General features: G+C 39.0%; 1 protein-coding gene across 1 annotated transcript in view; it reads right to left on the reverse strand.

The window, feature by feature from the left end:
* The window catches only part of C5 (complement C5), a 78812-nt gene extending 73472 nt beyond the window's left edge, over positions 1 to 5340 (reverse strand). The window contains exons 1-2 of the mRNA XM_022578863.2: positions 4848 to 5340; positions 1644 to 1836 (exon numbers count right to left, since the gene is read on the reverse strand). Coding sequence (XP_022434571.2) covers positions 1644 to 1836; positions 4848 to 4912 — 258 coding nt within the window. The 5' untranslated portion in view covers positions 4913 to 5340. The remainder of the gene's footprint in view (positions 1 to 1643; positions 1837 to 4847) is intronic.
* Positions 5341 to 23670: the final 18330 nt, after the last annotated feature.

Genomic DNA, 23670 nt, shown 5'->3' on the forward strand with positions numbered 1-23670 from the left:
TGAGCCTGCGCGTCTGGAGCCTGTGCTCCGCAACAGGAGAGACCACAACAGTGAGAGGCCCGCGTACCACAAAAAAAAAAAAAAAAATCTTTTTGGTTCTGTGCTTCCCCAATTTTACATGCATTTAGTAAAAACTACTACTATAGGAGCTCTCTTAAACTTTCACGTCATCAGCTCGTTGGATTAGCCCATGTTCTCCATCCCCTCAGTTCAACATCCTGACTGATGTTCAGGACACTTTGTATCCTATCTACATCCTTCTGCTTCCACGGGTTGAGCAATGTGCTTTCCAATTTGTCTATGTAATTGTAATGATCCACTTTACACTGCATGATATGCACATTTAATACACAGAAAGTAACAGAAGAAAGAAAAGTGTTTTTGTTTTTGTTTTTTTTTTGCGGTACGCAGGCCTCTCACTGCTGTGGCCTCTCCCGTTGCGGAACACAGGCTCCGGACGCACAGGCTCAGCGGCCATGGCTCACGGGCCCAGCCACTCCGCGGCACGTGGGATCTTCCCGGACCGGGTCACGAACCCGTGTCCCCTGCATCGGCAGGCGGATTCTCAACCACTGCTCCACCAGGGAAGCCCAGAAAAGTGTTTTTATGAAAACTTCGGCTTTGAAAACATGAGATAAAAGTTAATCACTAAAACAAACCATGTTAAATTAGATATGTGAGAGTACTGTAAAAGTTTGGAAAATGGTAAAAATCTATAAAGATTCTGCACTCAGATTGCTTTGCAAGTATCTAAGTTCTTTCTCTACTTTAAGGAAATAGAAACTGTAGAACAAATGATTCGTTAAAGCTGTGACACATTATAAATAAGAATCTCTGCTCCAGCCAGTGGACCCAAGAAAAGACCTGGGCGCAACATTTAACGATTAGCAAATAAAGATACATTGTAACATTAAGATAAAGTTAAATGCTTAAGACATGCATCAATTTTATGATTTCCCCACCCTAATTTACTTTTCCAATTAGCCATCTGAGTTAGAACTGTTCAACAGAGCTCTGTGTGATAAGGGAGAGCTGTTCAGTATGGTGCCACCAGTTACCTGTGGCTATTTAAGCACTTGAAAGGTGGCTAGTATGAGTGATTAACTGAATTTTTTATTTTAGTTACATTTGATTGATTTAAATTTAAAGGTAACAGTCACATGTGTGTGGCTAATGGCATCAGATAAGAGTGTCTACTTTTGGGAAATGAATTTTATTTCTTAATAAACCTAAAAAGTGGAAGTATTTGTTAAGAGGTTAGAGCATTTACCATCAAGAACATTAATCAAAGAATTCCTACATTTGGTTAGAATTTATTTAGATCAGCGTTTCTCAAACCTGAGTAATACACAGATCCCTTTTAAAGGATAAAATGTTTTGGAGGACTCTCAGTGTTGTCTTTTTATTATTCGCAATATAATAAAAACTATTTTTAGTACAATGTTACTTAAATATGTACAAACCTAAAAGTAAGTATAATATTCTTGTGCTTATGACTCATTAGTGACTGACATCATCTAATAATCACGCAGTGGTAGAGTGGTATAAATGATCAAATCTCTGTGTTATCAATACTCAAACTTGGTACACATTTTACTGAGAATATTCTATATATATAAAGAAAATGAAGGATAAATACATACTGTTAAGAGTGCAGAATTTTGGAATTTATTTACTGTGGATAAAATAACATGGCCTGAAGAATAAGTAAATTTTTTGTCAGGATAACTTTTGATAGAGATTGTTGCATCAAATTCTTCAGTGTATCCATAAACTTGAATTACAATATTTTCAGATGCTCCAACACGGAATACTTTTGGTGCTGAAATGACATACCTGTTGAAATAGGAAAAGAGAAGGAACAGTATATTTATATGGCATTTTTTGTTATACTTCTGATTTTTTTTTAAATCTCACTTGAGAGATTCAATTTAAAATAGGCACATTTGGGGCCTTCCCTGGTGGCGCAGTGTTTAAGAATCCACCTGCCAGGGCTTCCCTGGTGGTGCAGTGGTTGAGAGTCCGTCTGCCGATGCAGGGGACACGGGTTCGTGCCCCGGTCCGGGAAGATCCCACGTGCCGCGGAGCGGCTGGGCCCGTGAGCCATGGCCGCTGAGCCTGCGCGTCCGGAGCCTGTGCTCCGCAACGGGAGAGGCCACAACAGTGAGAGGCCCACATACCGCAAAAAAAAAAAAAAAAAAGAATCCGCCTGCCAATGCAGGGGACATGGGTTCCAGCCCTGGTCCAGGAAGATCCCACATGCCGCAGAGCAACAAGGCCCATGCGCCACAGCCACTGAGCCTGCACTCTAGAGCCCGCGAGCCACAACTGCTGAGCCCGCGTGCTGCAACTGCTGAAGCCCATGTGCCTAGAGCCCGTGCTCTGCAACAGGAGAGGCCACCGCAATAAGAAGCTCACACGCTACAACGGGGAGTAGCCCCTGCTCACCACAACTAGAGAAAGTGCACCCGCAGCAACGAAGACCCAATGCAGCCAAAAAATAAAATAAAAAATAAAATAAAAATAAATAAAATAGGCACATTTTCTCAACTTAAAATGATATTTTTAAATCAACATTTATTTGTGGTTTACGATAATTTCATCTTCTCAATTCCCCATGTGCTTACCCAGGAACAGCAGAAAATGAGGAATGTTCAGCTTTGATGATAATAAGGTACAGTTACTGAAATCTTACTCAGTGTTAGGCACTATTTTAAGACATATATATATATATATATATATATATATATATATAAACTCACTGTGTTGTGACAACCCCTCTATGAAAAAAGTCTTACTATTACTCCGACTTTACAGAGGAAGAAACTGATAATTGACTTCCCCAAGGTCACATAGCTATTAAATTACAGAATTAGGAATTGAACCCGAGCAGCCCGTTTCCTGAATTAACACTTTCAATTGCTAGGCTAAACTGAATTTATCAAGAATTTTTGCAAGAGAAATTTAGAAAAAAAAAGCTATTTTAATTTTGGTATTGTTAGAAGTTTTATATTTTTCAGTTTAGTATTGTTTTACTTTTGATTGTCTATGTGGTGGTGGTGGTGAAATATAAAATAATTCATGTTTCAGGTCCCTAAAAGACAGCTCTGGAACCACTCATTCATACAGACTTTTGTCCTTACTGATACATTAGTAGCTATAAAGTATTTCATACTTTTCTTATTTTCTTTCAATAGTTGTAGAGAATATGGCCACTGAGCTTGCAGAGAGGCACAAATTCTAGTTTGGTCTCTACCTGGAATGTTCTTTCTCCAGATATTTGCATGGTTTGCTCTGTTACTTCCTTCAAGCTCGGTTTGAGTGTCACCTCCTTAGAGAACCTTCCCTGTCTACACTTTTAAATAGTGCCCCATCATTTCTTTATCTTCTTACTCTCCTTTATTTTTTTCCTTCATAGTACCAATAACTACCTGACCTTATTTATTTACTCATTCACTCATCGGTTCATTCATTGGTTCATCAGTTTCTTCTCCCACTTGAATGCAAGCTCTGTATCATCTAATATATCCTCAGTGCCTATCACATAGTAGGTGCTCAAAAAATTTTTGTTGAATCAATCAATTAAATTTATTGATTCCCATGTTGTAAATGGCATACTCCCACTTTTTCAGAGAAAGAGAGAAGATGTTTATTAAGGGCCAGTACAGTGTAGTAGAAAAAATTAAGTATCATGGGACCCAGGTTCTAGTCCTAGTTCTACCACTAATTTGAAGTCATTTAATCCAATTTCTCTGAACTTCAGTCAGCTGTCTTTCAAGAAGGAATAAACGAAAACTAACCAGGAAATGGGGTGATTGTGGCCATGTGAGAAAATCAGATTAGGGTTGGGAGAGTGCTATAAATTTATGACATCCTAAGTATACATTTATATTTATAATATATTTTACATATTTAAAGTATACATTTATAACAAAATGGGAAAAAATTGAAGCGGTAAAGAGGAGTCCTTAATACAAGTCCTACTTCTGTTTCTCTTAGTGGTGTGACCTTTGGCAAGTTACTTTCTCTATCTGGATTTATCCTTACAGGAAATGAGTAGGTTTGATTAGATATTCTCCAGTTACTTATCAGTACTAAAATGTTATTTCTCGATATGATATCAATATTTTAAAGATTTAGTTTAAAATACACATTATTTCAATAATAACACTAAAATTTATAAAGCATTAGCTCATAAATTTGGAAGTAATTATAACCATAGATTTTTCAAGCCACAGGCTTAGAATTGAACCCCAAGTAACCCTTGCTTTACTATGTACAGTACTCGGAAAACACAAAGAAAACTCTGCACCAGATAGAAACAAGCCAGAAACACCAAGAAAGTTTATTATCTTGAGTTTAGTTTGTGCTGTTTTGAAGAGGAATTTGAATAATCACTTATGTAAATTTTTATAAGTAACAATCCCCTAAAACTGTCATGTCGTTAGCCACTCATCAAATCAAAATGCTACATGACTTTCTTATTCAGAGGTGAGACTATTCACTTAGTGCTCCCAGAAGTAGAAAGTTATTTACAAATTAACACAGTCTGGGGCTTCCCTGGTGGCGCAGTGGTTGAGAGTCCGCCTGCCGATGCAGGGGACACGGGTTCGTGCCCCGGTCCGGGAAGATCCCACGTGCCGCGGAGCGACTGGGCCCGTGAGCCATGGCCACTGAGCCTGCGTGTCCGGAGCCTGTGCTCCGCAACGGGAGAGGCCACAACAGTGAGAGGCCCGCGTACCGCAAATAAAGAAAAAAAACAAATTAACACAGTCTGTTGAATTTACTTTTTCACTCATCACATTAATAAGATGCATTGAAAAATAAAGATGGGTTGTTTTACTTACGTTTGTTCCTGTCCCCAACTTTTCCCCACGAAGATTAAAAAACAAAGTATGCTCCACAGGCCCATGCTGGAGGTAGCAGTAAACCATGGATATAACGCTCCTGAAGTTACTCTCCTTTTAAATAAACCGAGATTGAAGAACTTGGGTAAATTGGTTTACTGGTTAATTATTAATGTCAAGAAGAGGGACTTCTAAGTAGGAAAAGTAAAATTGGAACTGAAACACCCTTTAATGCCCAGGTATAAAAGTAGATTTTTTTTATAGAGTCCTACACCTAGATAATTTATTTTGATGAATACAAATAAAAGGATTCTAACATAAGAGTTTGGCACTGAAATGAATGGCTCACAATTAGAAACCAGTAAGTTGCATTGTCTTTGGCCTTTCATCTCTTGACCAGGCAATCGCTCTGATGTTTTATCATCTGTGAGCATGCCTTTGGAGGCACTCTGATACAGATGGAGACCCACCTGGATTCAGTTTCACACTGAGGTGATTTTAGAATGGACCTGGTTTAGAGAGGGCTTATGAGGTGTCTTTCTAGAGAAGACCTGAATGGTAGTGTCATTGGCACTGGAAATGGTGGAAGGAGAAGACAGATCTGCAAAGGAAGCCTATGGAATAATTCCTTGGTCTGTCCCAGTCTAGAGAAGAAGCTGAATGTTAGGTAGAGAAAAGATTGTGACTGGCAATGAAAACATCATGTTGAGGATGCTGCATCATTCTCTAGGGAATAAATGACCAATCAAATACTTTAGTTTTTAGTGGGGAATGGATATCCTGCAATATCTATTAACTCATACAGCACAAATTCAAAATTTGCATTCATTCAGGCACAGAATATCTTTATTTTCTAAAAAATAAACTTACTTTTCAGTGAGGTTTTAAATTATTTTAATATAAGAGCACAAGAAAAACAAAGCTTCCTATGACAAATGAGTCTAGTAATTAATTTAGAATGAAATAAAAATTTTATCTTTAAGATTTTTATGATACTTTATGCTTAATAGAAAGTTTTTATTTACTACCTTCCTTTTACTAGCACTCATTTCTAGCCTAGTATATAATAAGTACTCTATTTTAAAATAGTAAAACAGATATCTCTAAACATTTTACTATCATTTAGATGTTTTACGGTCACATTGGCAATCCTTCTGAATTAATAAGGTTCTATTTTACCAACACTTTCGTACTGAGTTTATTGGGAAAAAAGGCACACAAAGGAAAATTTGATATACAAATTTCACTAACAGTGTCTCTACATATGTTATTGAAATGGCAAAAATCTGCCACTATTGTCTGACCTAGTTGTTTCAGAAGGAAATTTGTAAAATAATTAAACTGGGTTACGAAAGATGAGTCAAGTTAAAACAAACAAAGTGCTTTTGCCATCATTTTCGGGAAAAGATACTTAGGAGAAAACGAGAACACTGAAATGATCATAGATGATATCTGAAGTGAAGGACACTTATTTGCTTGTATTATGGAGTCAATACTGATAAGTCATATCAATCACTAACCATCGGCATGTTTCTCTGATAGAAAACATTTAAAAAACGATGGATCTCAAAGGTTCTCAATAGAACTGAAGTTCAACAACTTACAGATTCTCAACTGTCATTAACTAAACTTTTTTAATCTGCCTTCTAAACATGCCTCAAAGATGGATTCTTCTTTACATTTTAAAATGTTGACCTTTGGAGGCATCTGGTTTTTATACAGATACTCCATCTCTAAAAGAGGAGAATCCAGGTCTGGCAGCAACTTTGGTGGTCATCCAACTTGTCTGCTAATGCTACCTCAATTCAACCCTCAGGATCAAGCCTACATGACTTCACTTAGTTCACAAGGCCCCTCCTGATCTGAGTCCTGCTTGATTCTCCAGCCTCAAATGCTTCTCTTCTTCACTGCAGCCAATTAGCTGAATTACTTATTATTCTCTGAAGTCACCATGACATGAAAGTGCTCCTAGCAGGGTAACAAACAGTCAGCCCAATACTATTACTATTATTCTTAACCTATTTATACCTTCAATTCTGTGTGTCTTTGGAAACATGGGTTATATATGGGTTACTGCTACTGGCACTGCAGAATGCAACTCACTCAGAATTTACTTAAGTGCTCACCCATAACACCAGTGAGAAAGGGAATCTTGGGATATAAACTACATCCAGCTATGGAACCTTATAAGTAAATGCCTCTCATTAGTTACTTCTCTTCCTAAATATTTAAATGAATTTAAAAAGACATTTAGCTACAAAAAGTTTACTGAAACAAAGTCTTACAGGGAAGTCCAATGTGTAAACTAGTTAGAATAGAGATGCTCCAGGTGAACAGAGTGGGTGGTCCCGCTCTCTGCCAGCATGCACCCCCAGGTGGCCTTGAGGAGGCTCCATAGGGACCCTGGAGTCCCTGGACACATGGTTTAAAAACCATTAACTGAAAGCACCAAACAACCTCTTCCAAGTGTCCCTGTTTCACTTGGTCCATTCCTTATTTCCCTCTTCCAACATCCCCAAGTCCAGCTCGAGATTAGTTTTCTGTTGATTAGGCCAAAGGAGAAACCAGCCTCTTTTCTCCTTGGGTCTAAGATCCACTGCTTTAGCTGTGTGTTAAAATTCCTCTCTCAAGTGACTTGGGCTATCAACATCACGCCTTCTAAATGACCCATTTTTCTTACAATCTTATACCTGTATCCCACATCCAAGACCCTGTTATCCCAACATCAAATCAGGAATTCACCACAGTCTGCAGGAAACCTGGTTAGAGGGTAATGGGAAAATAGACACTCTAGGTATATACCCCAGAAAACTTTCACATAACTCCCTAAGACACAAGTATGGGAATGCTCTTTGTAGTGTTATCTGTAATAGCAAAAATTTGGCAGCAACCTAAAACAACAGAAAAATGATAAATACATTACTGTATATTCATACCATGGAATGCAATGTTGGCTGGAAAAACCAACTTGCAGTATTGGCTGGTAAAACCAACAAAAAAACATAATAACATTTGTATTTACACAAGTTTAAAAGCATACACAGCAGGACTTCCCTGGTGGAGCAGTAGTTAAGAATCTGCTTGCCAACGCAGGGAACATGGGTTCGATCCCTGGTCAGGGAAGATCCCACATGCCACGGAGCAACTAAGCCTGCGTGCTGCAACTACTGAAGCCCTCGCACCTACAGCCCGCAACAGGAGAAGCCACCGCAATGAGAAGCCTGTGCACCACAACAAAGAGTAGCCCCGGCTCGCCACAAGTAGAGAAAGCTCGCATGCAGCAACAAAGACCCAACGCAGCCGAAAAAAAAAACCAAAAACATACACAGCAATGTCATTATCTATAGACACTTATACCAGTAATAATGACATAAACATATGATTGTGAAAGGTTAATACTAAATCAGAATAGTAGTTATGTCTGCAAAGGGAAGGAGAAATTTGGGATAGGAAAGAGGTATATGCTTCCACTGTATCTATTACCTTTTGTTTTAAAGGAACATCTGAAGCCAGTATAGCAATATCTTACAAATAATTCAGTAAAGTTTAGTGGTAGTTATATCGGTGTTTGAGAGGTTAGTCGCTGTAGCTTCCTAAAAGTTTGAAATATTTCATTGAAAAGAAAGTATGGTCTGTGGTGAGGCAGGCTTGAATTCAAATCTTGTGTCTGTATAAAAAACTATGTGATTTGGGGCAACTTAAAACTCAAAACTTGAGCATCAGTTTTGTCATCTATAAAATCAAAACAATAATACCTCATGGCGCTGATGGGCGGATGAAATGACATATGTATAAAGCTCTTGGCACGTAGCATGAACCTGAAAATTGTCGCTATTATTTACTACTGGTTCAAGACATAGTCATGATCTTCTACTTTAAAAATACATGTATATGGGGCTTCCCTGGTGGCGCAGTGGTTGAGAGTCCGCCTGCCGATGCAGGGGACGTGGGTTCGTGCCCCAGTCCGGGAAGATCCCACATGCCGCGGAGTGGCTAGGCCCGTGAGCCATGGCCACTAAGCCTGCGTGTCCGGAGCCTGTGCTCCGCAACGGGAGAGGCCACAACAGTGAGAGGCCCACGTACCGCAAAAAATATATATATATACGTGTATATGTGCATAGGATCATACCAATCTACAGTTAATGTAGTTCTACCCTCCTGGCAGCAGCCGGGCGGAACACAACACTAACAGTCACATGACTCTCAGGATGAAAGAATCTCTTTATCATTGAGCCCAGCGAATTTTGCCCCTACTTCCTTTCTGGTTTGTTTGTTTGCTGTCAATTAAGGGTCAGAGATTAGATGACTGACCTGTTAAGAGGCTAATTGCTACCTCCTGAGAGTCTAACATTCTAACTTAGTGAGGGAAAGAGCACAAAAAGGCTCCCATGGACCGGAATCCTTTTTAGAAGGCACTCAATTATTTTTCCTCTTGATTATGGCATTGACTGCCATTAGCAGATTATGTGTACCCTCCTACTTTTATCTCATAAGCTATAAAAGGTCTACACTCAAAAAGATCCTCCTCTCTCTGTAACAAAGATATTGCTTGAAGCATTTTTCTTACTTCCAGGAATAAGTATAGTGATTAAGAAGAAAGGCCGTAAATGTTAATTCACCATCTCAACAAGACCTACAAACTCCATGGCATTTTGCCAGGTACTATATGTGATTCAGACATGAAGAACATGTTCTGAACCTTTAAAGAGCTCATCCAAATAATAACACAATAGCTACCAATTATTAGCTCTATGTCATAGGTATTGCAATGATTAACTTATATAAACTGTCCCTAATCTTCACAACCACTCTGAAAGTTGTTATGACCTCAGGTGACCAATGAGTAAACTGGGGTTCAGAGAAATATAGTGATTTGCCTCAGGAAACACACCTAGCAACTTGCAAAGATGGGGATTTGATTGTGTTGGGATCAGTAGGAAAAAGAAGGGAGAGATACCAAGCCCTGCTGAAGTCTTCTTTTCTGTTTGACACTCTCCAGTTCTTTTGTCTGTGATTGATTCTCTGTTTTGTAAACTCTTTAACAATTTACAGCCTGGTCCACACATTTTGATTCTTATTTAGATACCACTGTACATTCTAGGTGAAGGTTCAAAGGTACAAGTTGGGAATAGGTGTGACATAAGTGAAGCACTACTCTGACTTATATCTGGGTCTCCCTACCCCAAAGGGTGTAGGGTTGAGACTGACTGCAGAGGCAACCAGGCAGATGGCAGATTGAGGAGATTACCTGAAAAGGGCTAGAGGAGGGAAGAGCCAAGAAAAACTGGATAAGTCATGTCATAGGGAGCACAGTAGTTCAGATCCAAGGGTGGATGATTTTATGTTTAAGTTCCAAATGATAACTGAAGAAAGATAAAGAAGAAAGTTGTTGCTCAAACTATTCTTGGAAGTCACCAGAGTAGTGGGTTGGAATAGCACGTCCTAAAAGGCCACTGCAGGTTCCTAACTCAGTAATGGAATAGGGGAGGATTTCTGAGGAGAGAATATGGAGGAAGTAGAAAATAATAAGGCCCAAAGAGAAAATCAAGTGTTTGTGATGGAATGTAGTTAGGCACGTTTCTTCAGAGGAAACAAAAAGAGACAAAATAAAAGAAGGTGCCCACTCTCCCATTAACCCCCTCTTTGGCTTCACTGTCCCACACTTTTTCAGACAATCTTACTTGTTGTTCAGCATAAGCTCTCTTATTTAATTCTAATACATGTAATGCATCCATACTCAGTCACTCATCCAATGGCTGGATGTGGTAGCCAGCCTCCAAAATGGCCCCCAATGTCCTGATATTCATGGCCTTGTATGGTTCCCTCCCACACTGTATCAGTGTTGGCCCATTTGACCAATAGAATATAACAAATGCAGAGGTGTGTGACCTTAGAGGGTAGGTCATACAAGGCATTGCCCTTCCTACCTTGCTCTCTCTTGGATTTCCTGCTCTGGGGGAGGCCAGCCACCACGCTGTAAGGACACACAAGTAGCCTATGGAGAGGCCTGTGTGGAAAGGAACTGAGGCCTCCTTCTCAGAGCCGTGTGAGTGGGCCACTGTAGAGGTAAATCCCCTAGCCCCAGGCACACCTTTCCGTGACTAAAGCCCCAGCTAACCACTTGATTGCAAACTCTTGAGAGAACCCGAACCCAAGCCAAAATTACCCAGCTAAGCCATTCCTAATGAGCAATTGCTCATTAGTGGTGGCAGTGAATGCAGGAGCTTTCGTGAGAGCTGCATTTTTAGAAAAACAGCTCTTCTACTGTACAAGTTAACGATTGCTATGTAATCAATTACCCCAAAACCTAAGGGCTTAAAATAAACAATTATCTTCACAGTTTTATTGAAATGGCAAGAATTCAGGAATGGCTTAGCTGGGTAATTTTGACTTAGTTTATCTCATGAGATTGCAATCAAGTTGTTAGCTGAGGCTGCAGTCGCCTAAAGGCTTGACTGGGGCTGAAGGATTTACCTCTATGGTGGCTCGCTCACATGGCTCTGAGCAGGAAGCCTCAGTTCCTTTCCATATGGGGCCTAAACTACTACATATAAAATAAATAAGCAGCAAGGATATACTGTATAACGCAAGGAATTATATCCTTTATCTTGTAATAACCTATAATGGAGTATAATCTGCAAAAATACTGAATCACTATGCTGTATACCTGAAAGTAACACAATATTGTAAATCAACTATACTTCAATAAAAACAAACTTTAATTTGCAAGTGCACTTTAAGTTCTTAAACAACAGCGGGCTCAGAGGCCTGCTTGAAGCGCCACCTGCTGGTAGTAACTTAATAGCATCCCAAGAAGGCTGGAATAATTGGTGCTGATGGCCAGCGCTAACCCGTAACACCTTTCCAAGGTAAACCCCTGCTTCTCATCTTATGTCTCTTCTGAGAACTAGGCTTCTTCAATTCCTGGAGATAGCAACACCTGCCTTGGATTCTTCATGGGAATGCTTAAATGTGATATACTCTGAGCACTGAAAATCATATAAACATATAAGGAGTTCATATGATCATTCTTTCTAGCATCTTATCTCTCCTGCTTTACCAACTCCTTTCTTTTTACCTGCAAACATGCAAAAGTCTCCATTAATAGAAAAAAAGGCAAACACCAAAAAACTGTTCAATGGGGCTTCCCTGGTGGCGCAGTGGTTGAGAGTCCGCCTGCCGATGCAGGGGACACGGGTTCGTGCCCCAGTCCGGGAACATCCCACATGCCGCGAAGCGGCTGGGCCCGTGAGCCATGGCCGCTGAGCCTGCGCGTCCGGAGCCTGTGCTCCGCGACGGGAGAGGCCACAACAGTGAGAGGCCCGCGTACCGCAAAAAACAAACAAACAAAAAACTGTTCAATGGATTTCCCCCCCCAAATAACTGCCAAAGGCTTAGTCTGCCCCCCAACTTTATATGATTTTCTTTTCCCCCATTTATCCACAGACCCCTCCAGAATGCTTTCTGGATCTCTCCATGGAAGTTAGATACGAAATGAATAAAATGATTGCCCATCAGCAGAGGCCACTTGATAATGGTTGGCATGATTTGGCATTATCTCCATTTTACAGACAAACTGATGATCAGAAAGCGTTAAAAGGATGGAAGGAAGGAAGGAAATAAGGAAGGGAGGGAGGGAGGAAGGAAGGAAGGAAGGAAGGAAGCACTGCTCAGAATCACACAGAAAGAAGTAGCCAGGGCCATCTATAAAATTTGAGGGTCCCAGTGCAAGATGAAAATGTAGAACTACTTATTCATAAAGCAAGAAAAAAGTGCTATTAAAGGTATTAAAATATAAAGCTTTTTCCTTTCTTCTGGGTCTCTCACTCAACTTGCCATGGTGTTTTTTAATTTGCTATTTAATATCATTCTAAGTAAAGAAAAATTAAAATTTTAAATAATGGCATGAATTTTGCCACTCATCTTTGTATTGTGCAATGCGAGTTTTAAATGCAAATATAAGAGCATTTAACTCATATGTAGAATCACCAAAATTACATAATTCGTATTTCATAGCTCATGCATACATCTAATATTTCGTTCTTACCAGAATGGTGGAAATGCTGCACAAAGATAACTCAACTGTCTTTATTTTACTTCTTGATATGTGTGTATTCTAATAACACTCTCTACCTTTGCTTACTGATAAATAGGAAAAGCCCGAAAGGAAAAAGAACTATGGGTTACCCTATCTTTCCCTTTCCTTCTATATCATCATATTTAGTGTAAGTGGTTGGCTAGTACAGGGTAGGACCAGGAGCAAGAAACAATATGATGAGGTTCCTCGGTCATTTGTGTTTCTTTGAATGCCACTGTCATCTTTCTGCATTCAAAACAAGTTCTGGTTCCAGTGGAAAATATGGCCTCTAGGGGCTGTCAGGACCCGTGCTTGCTCAGTCATAGACATGACACACTCACTTTGTACTTACTTTGAGTCTCATTAAACTTCTGCGCATTGTGGGTCCACTGGAATCCTGTGTTCATGGAGTGTTGTGAATGCTCTATGGGAAGGGGGCGGCAAGGGATGGTGGGCACATGAATCACACACATCTCCTCTAATTCACATGCATGCTCCATTGTCCGGTCAGACTTTGCTTACAAAATACACGTTCAAATATAAAATTATTAATAATTTTAAGACAGCAACAACAGAGCACTGAACTAAGTAGGGGGCCCTTCAGAGTGCCAGGCACTGTGCCACTGCATAGGCTGCATGCCCACAAAGCTGGTTAGAGAAGTTCCTGATGGTACTGAAGGACTGAGGACTAGGATAATGGGAAGGGGTAAAGGGATTAAAATCTGGAGAAGGATGAGGAGTTAGAAGTGTTTGGAAGGAGATGGTTATCAGAAGGATAGAACAGCCTAGTTACTTTCAGCGGACGTACAGATTGTCAGGGGTTAGGACCTAAACGTAGGTCAGTTCCCAAGGGTGGGACAGACAATGTCCCAATCTCTAGATGCTTAGGAAGCATTCACTTTGGCAGCCGGTATCTATAGGGTACTTTCAAAAAGGGACAAGACCAGAGAGGCAGCCAGTATCAGGAGTCCAACAAAACAATGTTACAAGAGTTAGGGCAATCCTGGGATGGATTCCTCAGAAGGTCAGGCAGGAGGTCAAATCAAGGAGGCCTATTTGCAAACAGGTAGGATCTAGCTACAAGGCTGAGGCCAGGGGACAGCCAAGTGGAGACAGGATCCCTGATCAAGAAACAGACCAGGAGTGAGAGACATTGCCTATGGGTACAGGGTTTTTGTTGTGGATGATGAGCAAGTTTTGGGTGTAAATGGTGGTGATGGTTACACAACACAGTGAATGTGAATGCCACTGAGTTGTACACTTGTGAATAATTAAAATCATAAATATTATGTTATGTGTATTATCTAAATTGAATAAACAGACTAGCATGGTGCTCACAGCTGGCAGAATTATATCAGTTCCCACATCTCAATGCAGAAGAGCCCCAGCAGGTGCCACCTTCCTTTAGGCAGGCAGGACACTCACTGGGCATGAGAAGATTAGCCAGAACCAAACTTTCTTTACATCAGCACCTTTCAGTCAGATGTTGATGACTCCATCAGACTGTTCAATAATCCCAGTTACCTCCACTGCTTTTAAGATAAACAACTGTACCAACACATCATTTAAAATACTTAGGATTAGATGGAATCTTGAAGTCAGGGAAACTGATAATTCTGGGAAAAAATTTTTTCCTATCACAGCAACTTCTGACCCTTCTGGATCCTTTGAGTGAAAAGAAAAGCAAGTTTCATTTTTTAAAATAATCTATAAGTACAGAAGTCACACCTAAGCATAATATGTAATTGATAGTTCTTACAGAAATATTCACTAAGCCCTAAGAAACTTTGTTGAAACTAAGCATATATGATGCTGATGTAGATTTGAGGCAATGACTGTCAACTGGTCAGGCTTGTTAACAAAGACTAATTTCTAAGGCACAAAGGCACATTTTCAACAGACGTTAAGTAGTATGGTAAATATTTAGAATATGTTAAATAAACTCCCAACAGGCTCTTCTCCACCTGGCTTCTTCCTGAACAGGACCTCTAGGATAATCTTCTTCAAACACTGTTTACATGACGTCATGCCATGCCCGAAAGACGTCCTTGGCTCTCTATATCTTCAAGATCAAACCTGAACACCTTGGGACATGCCACAGCAATGGCCTCTGATATGTTCAATGTTTACTGTCCATGGGGAACTCTAACAAGGGAACAATGGGGTCCGTGGAGCCATTCACCGCTATGACAGGTTCACCTGAACATGCGGTCCCCCCAAGAACTCTCCCAATGTAAAATAATCCACCAAAGCTGGTACTTATTCTCCCGGAAGTGTTTCCAGGCCAGCTGCTGCAGCCAAGTCACTGTCATGGTCATCTCCACAGCTTGCTTCTTCCTGGCTCCAGACCTCTGCTCCTTCTGCATGCCACCCAAGACATGATCCAGCTTCTCTCTATCAAACCATGTCCATGGTTTCCTTTAAGACCAAGTTCAAGGGACTTCCCTCGTGGCGCAGTGGTTAAGAATCTGCCTGCCAATGTAGGGGACACAGGTTCGAGCTCTAGTCCGGGAAGATCCCACATGCTGCAGAGCAACTAAGCCCATGCACCACAACTACTGAGGCTGCACTCTAGAGCCCACAAACCACAACTACTGAGCCCGCATGCCACAGCTACTGAAGCCCATGCACATAGAGCCCATGCTCCGCAGCAAGAGAAGCCACCGAAATGAGAAGCCCGCACATCGCAATGAAATGTAGCCCCCACTCGCCACAACTAGAGAAAGTCTGTGAGCAGCAACAAAGATCCAACACAGTCAAAAATAAATAAATAAATAACGAAATAAATAAATAGATAGATAGATAAATAAAGACCAAGTTCAGGACCTGCCCTCATCCTTTCATGATTTCCTCCAGAGTAACTTAATAATCATCTCCAGTGCTGCCTTCCCTTCAAGCTGGTCTGCTATTGGTCCTACATCATCCCGTACTTGGCTTACTGTATTATATGTGCTTGTTTGCCTTTCTGGACTCAAATGCTTATGAAGGACACACACCATAATCCCTCGAACAAATCAAGAGATGCCAAGTGAGGAAGCTCTGGAGAAAGACAGACCTGGGTTTGAATCCTGATTCAGCTAATAATTATCAGTATGATCTCAGTGGTTACTTAGTTTCTCTAACCCTCTGTATTTTCATCTATAAAAAGGAGATAATAATTATATTGATCCTATAAGGTTGTCATGATGATATAATGCATGCCATGCACTTCTAACTGGTACCACAATTATACTTCTACAACCCTCACCACATCTGTCCACGCTTCACAAAGAGCAAGAGGATATGAACTAATACGACCCACTTTAGAGATGGACCCACCAAAAGATGTTCTTTAATGGGGCCATTGAAATGTATTTCAACTAACATTAAATTTACACACAAAAAATGTCAGTCAGAATAACAGAAGTATAAAATTACCAGTTTGTACCCACAATAGATGCTAAGTAAATACTTGTGGCTATTTAGTATTGAATAATTTAATGCCACATTTGACTAGTGTTATAATAATGAAAACTCTTTATTCATATAATGAAAATGCCATGGTTAAATTTTGATTTCAATTAGTTGCATACTCACTATAAAAGTTAAGGTAACTTCTCTTTGCCATGGCTTTAGGTTTTCATCCAATGAATAAACTCTAACTTTTACTGTAAGGAAAAAATTGTCATTATTAGAAACTCTGTTGAACTCTAAATGATCTGACAATATTATTAATAACCCTATAATACGAGGGCCGTGAAATTAAACGTAAAGTTAAGAAAGCCCAAAACATTAAATCCAAGTTTAAAGGGAAAGATGAGCTAGGATGTTGGAATGTGAACTTGATATTAAAGTAGAAAAAAATATTCTTTTCACAAAAGATTTCCTGAATGGGATTCTTTTAAACGTTTCTCTTTATGCATTTAAAATAAATTCAACTTATTAAGAAGTATTTTTACACAGGCTTTGGTATTTTTAAACCACTGATAGATAAAAAAGACTGGTATCTGAATTTATTATGGAGTCGAGGAGGAAGAACATAAGCAGTAAGTTATGTCAACAGAACCCAGTGAAGCATTCTCTAACAGAAGGAAGATGCAGGCAAAAATCTGCATGTCTCAGGGTATAATTAAGTACTGGAGTGCATAGAAGGGTGGAAGCCTCACAGGCACCACAGCTCTCCTTCGACACACAGTCATCTTCTGATCAGGTGCCCAAGAAATAGTTCTGTCTAAGGCCAGGTTAACGTGTACTGGTGGGGACCTTGACCTGTTGCTAAAATTATGGCGGTGATTCCATCTTATTAGATGATGCTTACCTGATTAGCATCACCACCATCACCATCATCTTCAGTGATGATTCGCAAAGTGCAGCTGCATTCAGTACACCCCCATTAGCTCAACCTTCCTTCCCACTCTTGAGATAACTTGTAAGAAGGAATGTCCTGAAAGAAGACTGAAACCATTTCCAACTGGAAACATAAGGAGGCAGATGTAGGTAGGTGAACTTTGCAATTTAGTTCACAATTTTCAACGTTAATATGAAATTGAAATATTTTTTATAAAAGGAGATGATATTGAGAATTAAAAGTTAGATTTTTTAAAGTTAAAATTCAGCCTCTTTGTTAAGTTCTATAATACATCACTTCAAAGGTTTTTTTAAAAACTATTTTGAAAGGAGCCTTGGCATCATTCTACGACAGGTCTTTCTATCTCCAAATTATACTTGTATTTTTCTGATTCTTTGTGTTTATAATTTACAATTTAACCTTTAGTTTGTCAGCTCTTTACTTTTGTGTATGGTGTAAAGTTAGGAATTAAGTTCATTTTCCTCCCAAAATAAACCACTTGTCCCAATACCATTAATCAGGCCATCCCACGTTTCCCCCAGAAATGACAATTCCCGCTGTATTATACCTGACTGAATTGTAAATAGATTTGTCTGTCTGAATGAAGAGAAATCCACTGTCATAGTGCAGTGGAATTTTTGTTGCTTTTGAAAAATGAGCAGATACCACTTCTAAATATACATGTGAAACTGCATTTGGTCCTCCAGATAAATCTTTTGGTTGTATCTGTTTAAAAAAATTAATGGATGAATATTGTATAATTAAGATATTCAAATAATATATTTTATTATATTAATTATGATATATGATTATATTGATTAATTATATATTATTAACTAATTATATCTTAATATAAATACATTAATATAATGAAAGCACTTGTCTTTTAGGTATCTATGAAAATGATTTGAATAATTGTTTACATGCAACAAATATAAAAATTTTGGGGCTTCCCTGGTGGCACAGTGGTTAAGAATCCGCCTGCCAATGCTGGGGACACGGGTTTGAGCCCTGGTCCGGGAAGATCCCACATACCATGGAGCAACTGAGCCTGTGCACCACAACTACTGAGCCTGTGCTCGCAAAAGAGAAGCCACCGCAATGAGAAGCCCACGCACCACAACGAAGAGTAGCCCCCGCTCGCCGCAGCTAGAGAAAGCCCGTGCGCAGCAACAAAGACCCAACACAGCCAAAAAGAAAAAAAAAAAGAAAAAAGAAATTTTGTAAAATAAAATAGTAAATATGTTTTTTCCAGGAACACCTCTGTATTTTAGTTTCTTATCAAATTTAGGTTGAAACAATTACTTTTAAAAAGTTGATCTGGAGTATATGTCTATTAAAAATGACAATCATTGAAAAAATTCAATTTTTAGTAAACAAAATAACCAAAAGTCATCAAGAAAGATAAAAAGCTCAAAAGCTTATCAGCAATAGAGGCGTGGGAGAATGGGGGTGATTCAGATGTCAGGTGGAGAATGGACTAAATGACTTATCACATGGTAGTATAAAATATCTCTTATATTTATTTATATTTAGACTTACACTGAAAGTTAAAACGTTTCTTCTGCTAATGTTTTTCATGTCTATTGGTCATTATATAATTAGTATGTAGCCCTCTTCAAATTTATTGCATATGGTCAGTATATTTTATAGTAATAGAGTTTGTGGACACATCTCTAATTTTCCTTGACATTTTTCACAAATTTGTTTGAAAGAAAATTTGTTCAAGTCCAAACAGAAAGTACCAAAAGCCTATGATAGATACACACTTTAGGGAAAAAATTAATTTTTCTAGAAAACCATGGGATTAGAACGTTGAATATAGTCTAGGAAAACAAATGTTCAAACTGTTCTCCATTCACTTCTCTGAATTTTTTAAATCAACAGAGTCAAACCTATTTTTATGTCTCTATATATTAATATTTCTGTTCCGCCTAATAAATAAAATTTAAGTATCTAAATTGTCTCTTTCTAGTATTCATCATGTTAACTTTGAAACAGGTGCATGTGTTGGTTAATTTAGTTTTCAACTCATGTCACCAAGTTTTTTCACCTTAAAAACCTTTATCTGCTTCATTCAAAAATTTACATTTCCTGACATTGTCCCCAAATCAGAAACAGATTCTCTACTAAACATTTCCCACTTACTTACATGTATAAACATATGTCACTTATCTCTCACCAACTAGTGAACTCACTTAATAGTGTGATGTACCACATTTTATCCACGTATGTAAAAAGGATCAATGTACCATCTACAGATATGTTTTACAAAGACACATTGGCATACAAAAGAAGCTGTAAGATGAATACGTACAGTTAAGTTTGAAAAGCTTTGGAATTTATTTTCTGGAGATAAATTAATCTGATCAGAAGAATATGTAAAACTTTTGTCAGGATAACTTTTAATAGCAATGGTCACTGGAAGTAATTCTGTGTATCCATGAACTTGGATTACTACATTTTCAGAGGCTCCAACATAGAATACTTCAGGTGCTGAGACAACATATCTATTGAAACAGTGAAATTATAGAATGATTCTCTAATACAACATAATTTTTAATGTTTTTCACTTCATTCAAATTAGCAATTTTTCTTACATTTAGCAATACATGTCTTATTTCTCAAAAATTTATTATCTATGATAAAGCAGCCAGGATAGTGTCCTGAAAAGCATCTTAAGGATGAAATTTCAAAGAGACAGATCGAAATGATTTTGATCAGTTGCAGCCAGGGCAATGTTTAATAGAGTCCTCTATAAGAAGTGCAAATAGGGATCATGCTGCAGTCTTTTGAATTTTTTTGAATTTTTAATCAAAATTCCAGTCAGTAAATTACTCTTCTCCATGGCAGGGATAACAGCCTGGGAAAATACAGAGTATTTGAATATAAGTCATGATAGATCACAACGTACTCGTATTAAAAAACAGAAATGGCATTAGACAAGAGAGAAAAGAGGAAATTCACTTGGAGTTTTCAGAACTAGAAAGTTAATTTCATGTGGCATTGATTGAATTCTGCTTTCTATAAAACTACAACCAAAATACATTGCAAATGAAAATGGGATCCTTCATTTACATTTGCTCCTGTCCCCAACTTCTTCCCAAGTAGAAAAAAATACACATTATGCTTAAAATGTCCGTGGCTGGGTTAGGATTAAACTATTGATACAACCTTTCTTAAAACCGCCCTTCTTTTTTTGTGAACTCAGCTTGAATAATTTGGTTAAATAAGTCTTCAGGTTAATTATTAATGTCAGATAGTGGGATCACTGAGAAGGAAACCTAAAAATTTAAATGATAACCTTTTAACGTCCAAAGATAATTTGGGGATTCAAAGCAGAGAAACTTGATTTTGATGACTAAAGCAGAAAAGACACCCAAATGGGAGTCTCCAGGAAAATGGTTCAAAGCTGGACACAGACACAAAATATTTGGAGGCTGCTCTGGTCTTGAATATTTTCCAGGTGTAGTAGATGCGGCTGATGCCCAGACCAGACCCTCTTTTCTGGGCCCACTATACCCATCCTACAGATGGTGTGAGTGTTGGCTGCTAAAGTTTCCTAATTGCTCCCTTCTCCAGGTAACTCACCTCAGCCCCAGGAGACAGCTTGCCCAGAAATACCTGGGAAGTTATATCCTCTCCTTGGGATTGGTCCACAGTCAATAATTGACTGATTCTGGGGGTACAACAGACTAGCTCCCTTGCCTCAAGGTGGGACAACCTTGTGGTACCATTCATGCTACAGAGCCCCTCATGGGATCAGGTTGAGGCTAGACCTTGGTTGAAACCACATCTTTGCTTATCTTCTCTCCTGTACTGTCCTGCTTCCCTCACTGCTTATAAAATTCTCTTAAGAAAAATCTCACAATAAACCATTTGCATGAGAGAGTCTCCCAGTCTCAGGCTCTGCTTCTAGGAAGCCATTCTAAATTTAAGGAGCATGAGAGGGGACTATCATCCTGGACTCTCTGTAGAATGTCTCAGATATGGAAATGGTTCTGAGGTTTCCCTGGAATGAGTCTGGTTTGAATTGTGCCCATGAGGCCTATACTGATCCACTTTGGAGCAGATCTGAAATCCCAAGGCATACTCCCAAATGCTAAAGTATTCCCAGGAACTCTGGGATTAAAAATGACCCATCAGGGCTTCCCTGGTGGCGCAGTGGTTGAGAGTCCGCCTGCCGATGCAGGGGACACGGGTTCGTGCCCTGGTCTGGGAAGTTCCCACATGCCGTGGAGCGGCTGGGCCCGTGAGCCATGGCTGCTGAGCCTGAGCATCCGGAGCCTGTGCTCCGCAACGGGAGAGGCCACAGCAGTGAGAGGCCTGCGTACGGCAAAAAAAAAAAAAAGACCCATCAATGACCAGACATGGGCAAGGAAACTATAAAACTATTGTTGTCCTAGTTTCCTCAAGTCTGCATTCAATTGTATGCACAGACCCATCCTGAACTACAAGTCTCTAGGCATAGTCAGGATTGCTGGTGGTTGGGATGATGGGGTGTTTAATTGCCTCTTCACTTGTCTGTTTTCCCCTCTTGACTACAGTTCCATGAGGATGGGTACTGGGTCTAACATATACAATGGGGATACACACAGAACTTATCACCTAAAAGGCACTTAGACAGTTAACAAATTTTTGCTAAATGAATGAATAAATGAATACATCATCAGGTGGACCAAGGAAGATGTTGTTGAAAGGGAGGTTGAGGGCCAGATTATATATGGCCTTGAATGCCATGCTAAGGAGTCTAGAAGGGAAATCAAGGACATTTTGACCTTGCTTCTCTGACCCTGAGGATGTTACCATCTATTTATGACATACTAGTATTCTTCATTCCATGAAAAGAATAGACAGGTAGTACATGCTATGCAAAGAATTAAGAAAATTGTTCTCTAAGGCAAAATGCAAGCAGAAACTGTTGAAAGTCTGAGATGTCAAACATTCATTCACAACAGCAACTGTAAAAAATGATCTACCATAAAAGCATTAGATTTTGATAGTGTTTGTTAAGCAGGAGTCTCATAACTGCAAAGCTAGATTTCATCATTTTGTTGGGACTAATGGAATTGTCCCACATGCTACCTACAGGATATACACTTTTGGTTCAAAGATAAAAACAGGTTGAAAGTAAAAGGATGGGAAAAGATATATCATGCAAACAGCAACTACAAGAAAACTGGAGTGGCTATACTATGTTAGACAAAACAGACTTTGAAATTAAAGATGTTACTAGAGATAAAGAGGGATTTTTACAATAATAGATGGGTCAACCCATCAGGAAGATATAACAATTATAAACATACATATACCTACCACCAGAGCCCTAAAATATGTGAAGCAAAAACAGACAGTTGAAGGGAGAAACAGAAAATTCAACAATAATAGTTTCAATTATGGATAGAACAACTATGCGGAAGATCAACAAGGAAATAGAAGACTAGAACAACACCATAAATCAACTAGACCTAGTACACATCTGTAGAACATTCTACCCAACAAGAGCAGAATACACATTTTTCTCAAGTGCACATGAAACATTCTCTAGGATAGATCATATGCTAGGCTATAAAACAAGCCTCAGTTAGTTTAAAAGGATTGAAATCACATATTTCTCTGATCACAATGGAGCAAAATTAAACATTAATGACAAAAAGAAATTTGGGGAATTTCCAGATCTGTGGAAATTAAACCACACATTCCTAAATATCCAATGGGTCAAAGAAGAAATCACAGGGAAATCAGAAAATACATTTAGATGAATGACAATGAAAACACAACATACCAAAACATATGGGATACAGCAAGAGCAGCACTTAACAGAAAATCTTTTGCTATAAATGCCTGTATTAAAAAAGAAGAAAGCTCTCAAATCAACAACCTAATCTCCACTTTAAGACAGTGAGAACAAAGTACAAAGCAAGCCGAAGGAAATAAATAATAAGGATTAGAATGGAAATTAATGAAATAAAGAGTAGAAAAACAACAGAGAAAATCAACCTAACCAAAAGTTGGTTCTTTGAAAAGATCAACAAAATTAACAAAGCTTTAGTTAAGCTCTTTATGAAAAGAGAGAAGACTCAAATTGCTAAAATCACAAATGAAAGAAGAGGCATTATTTCCAATATTCTACAAGTGGAAAGGATTATAGAGGAATACTAAGGGATCATCTCCTAAGATTCAGTTTGGTCTCTCTGTTTACCCTTTCAAGGTACCAGATGGAACATAAGTGTCACCCTAAGTGAAAGCCACCAAAGGTCTAATTACTAGGGAGGTCTTCAGAAATCATTAAAAGAGAGAGTTAAGAGGAATTCAGGCTCCTGAATTGAGCTACATGGAGCTGGGAAGATGATTCTGATAATAGTTCATTGTCTGCCATTCTGACTTTCCTTGGACTCAGCTTCAATAGACTCATGCTT

Source organism: Delphinapterus leucas, chromosome 6, assembly GCF_059928025.1.
Source record: "Delphinapterus leucas isolate spDelLeu-1000000601 "Yukka" chromosome 6, BTC_Dleu_Yukka2, whole genome shotgun sequence".
In the NCBI taxonomy this organism is placed as follows: Eukaryota; Metazoa; Chordata; class Mammalia; order Artiodactyla; family Monodontidae; genus Delphinapterus; species Delphinapterus leucas.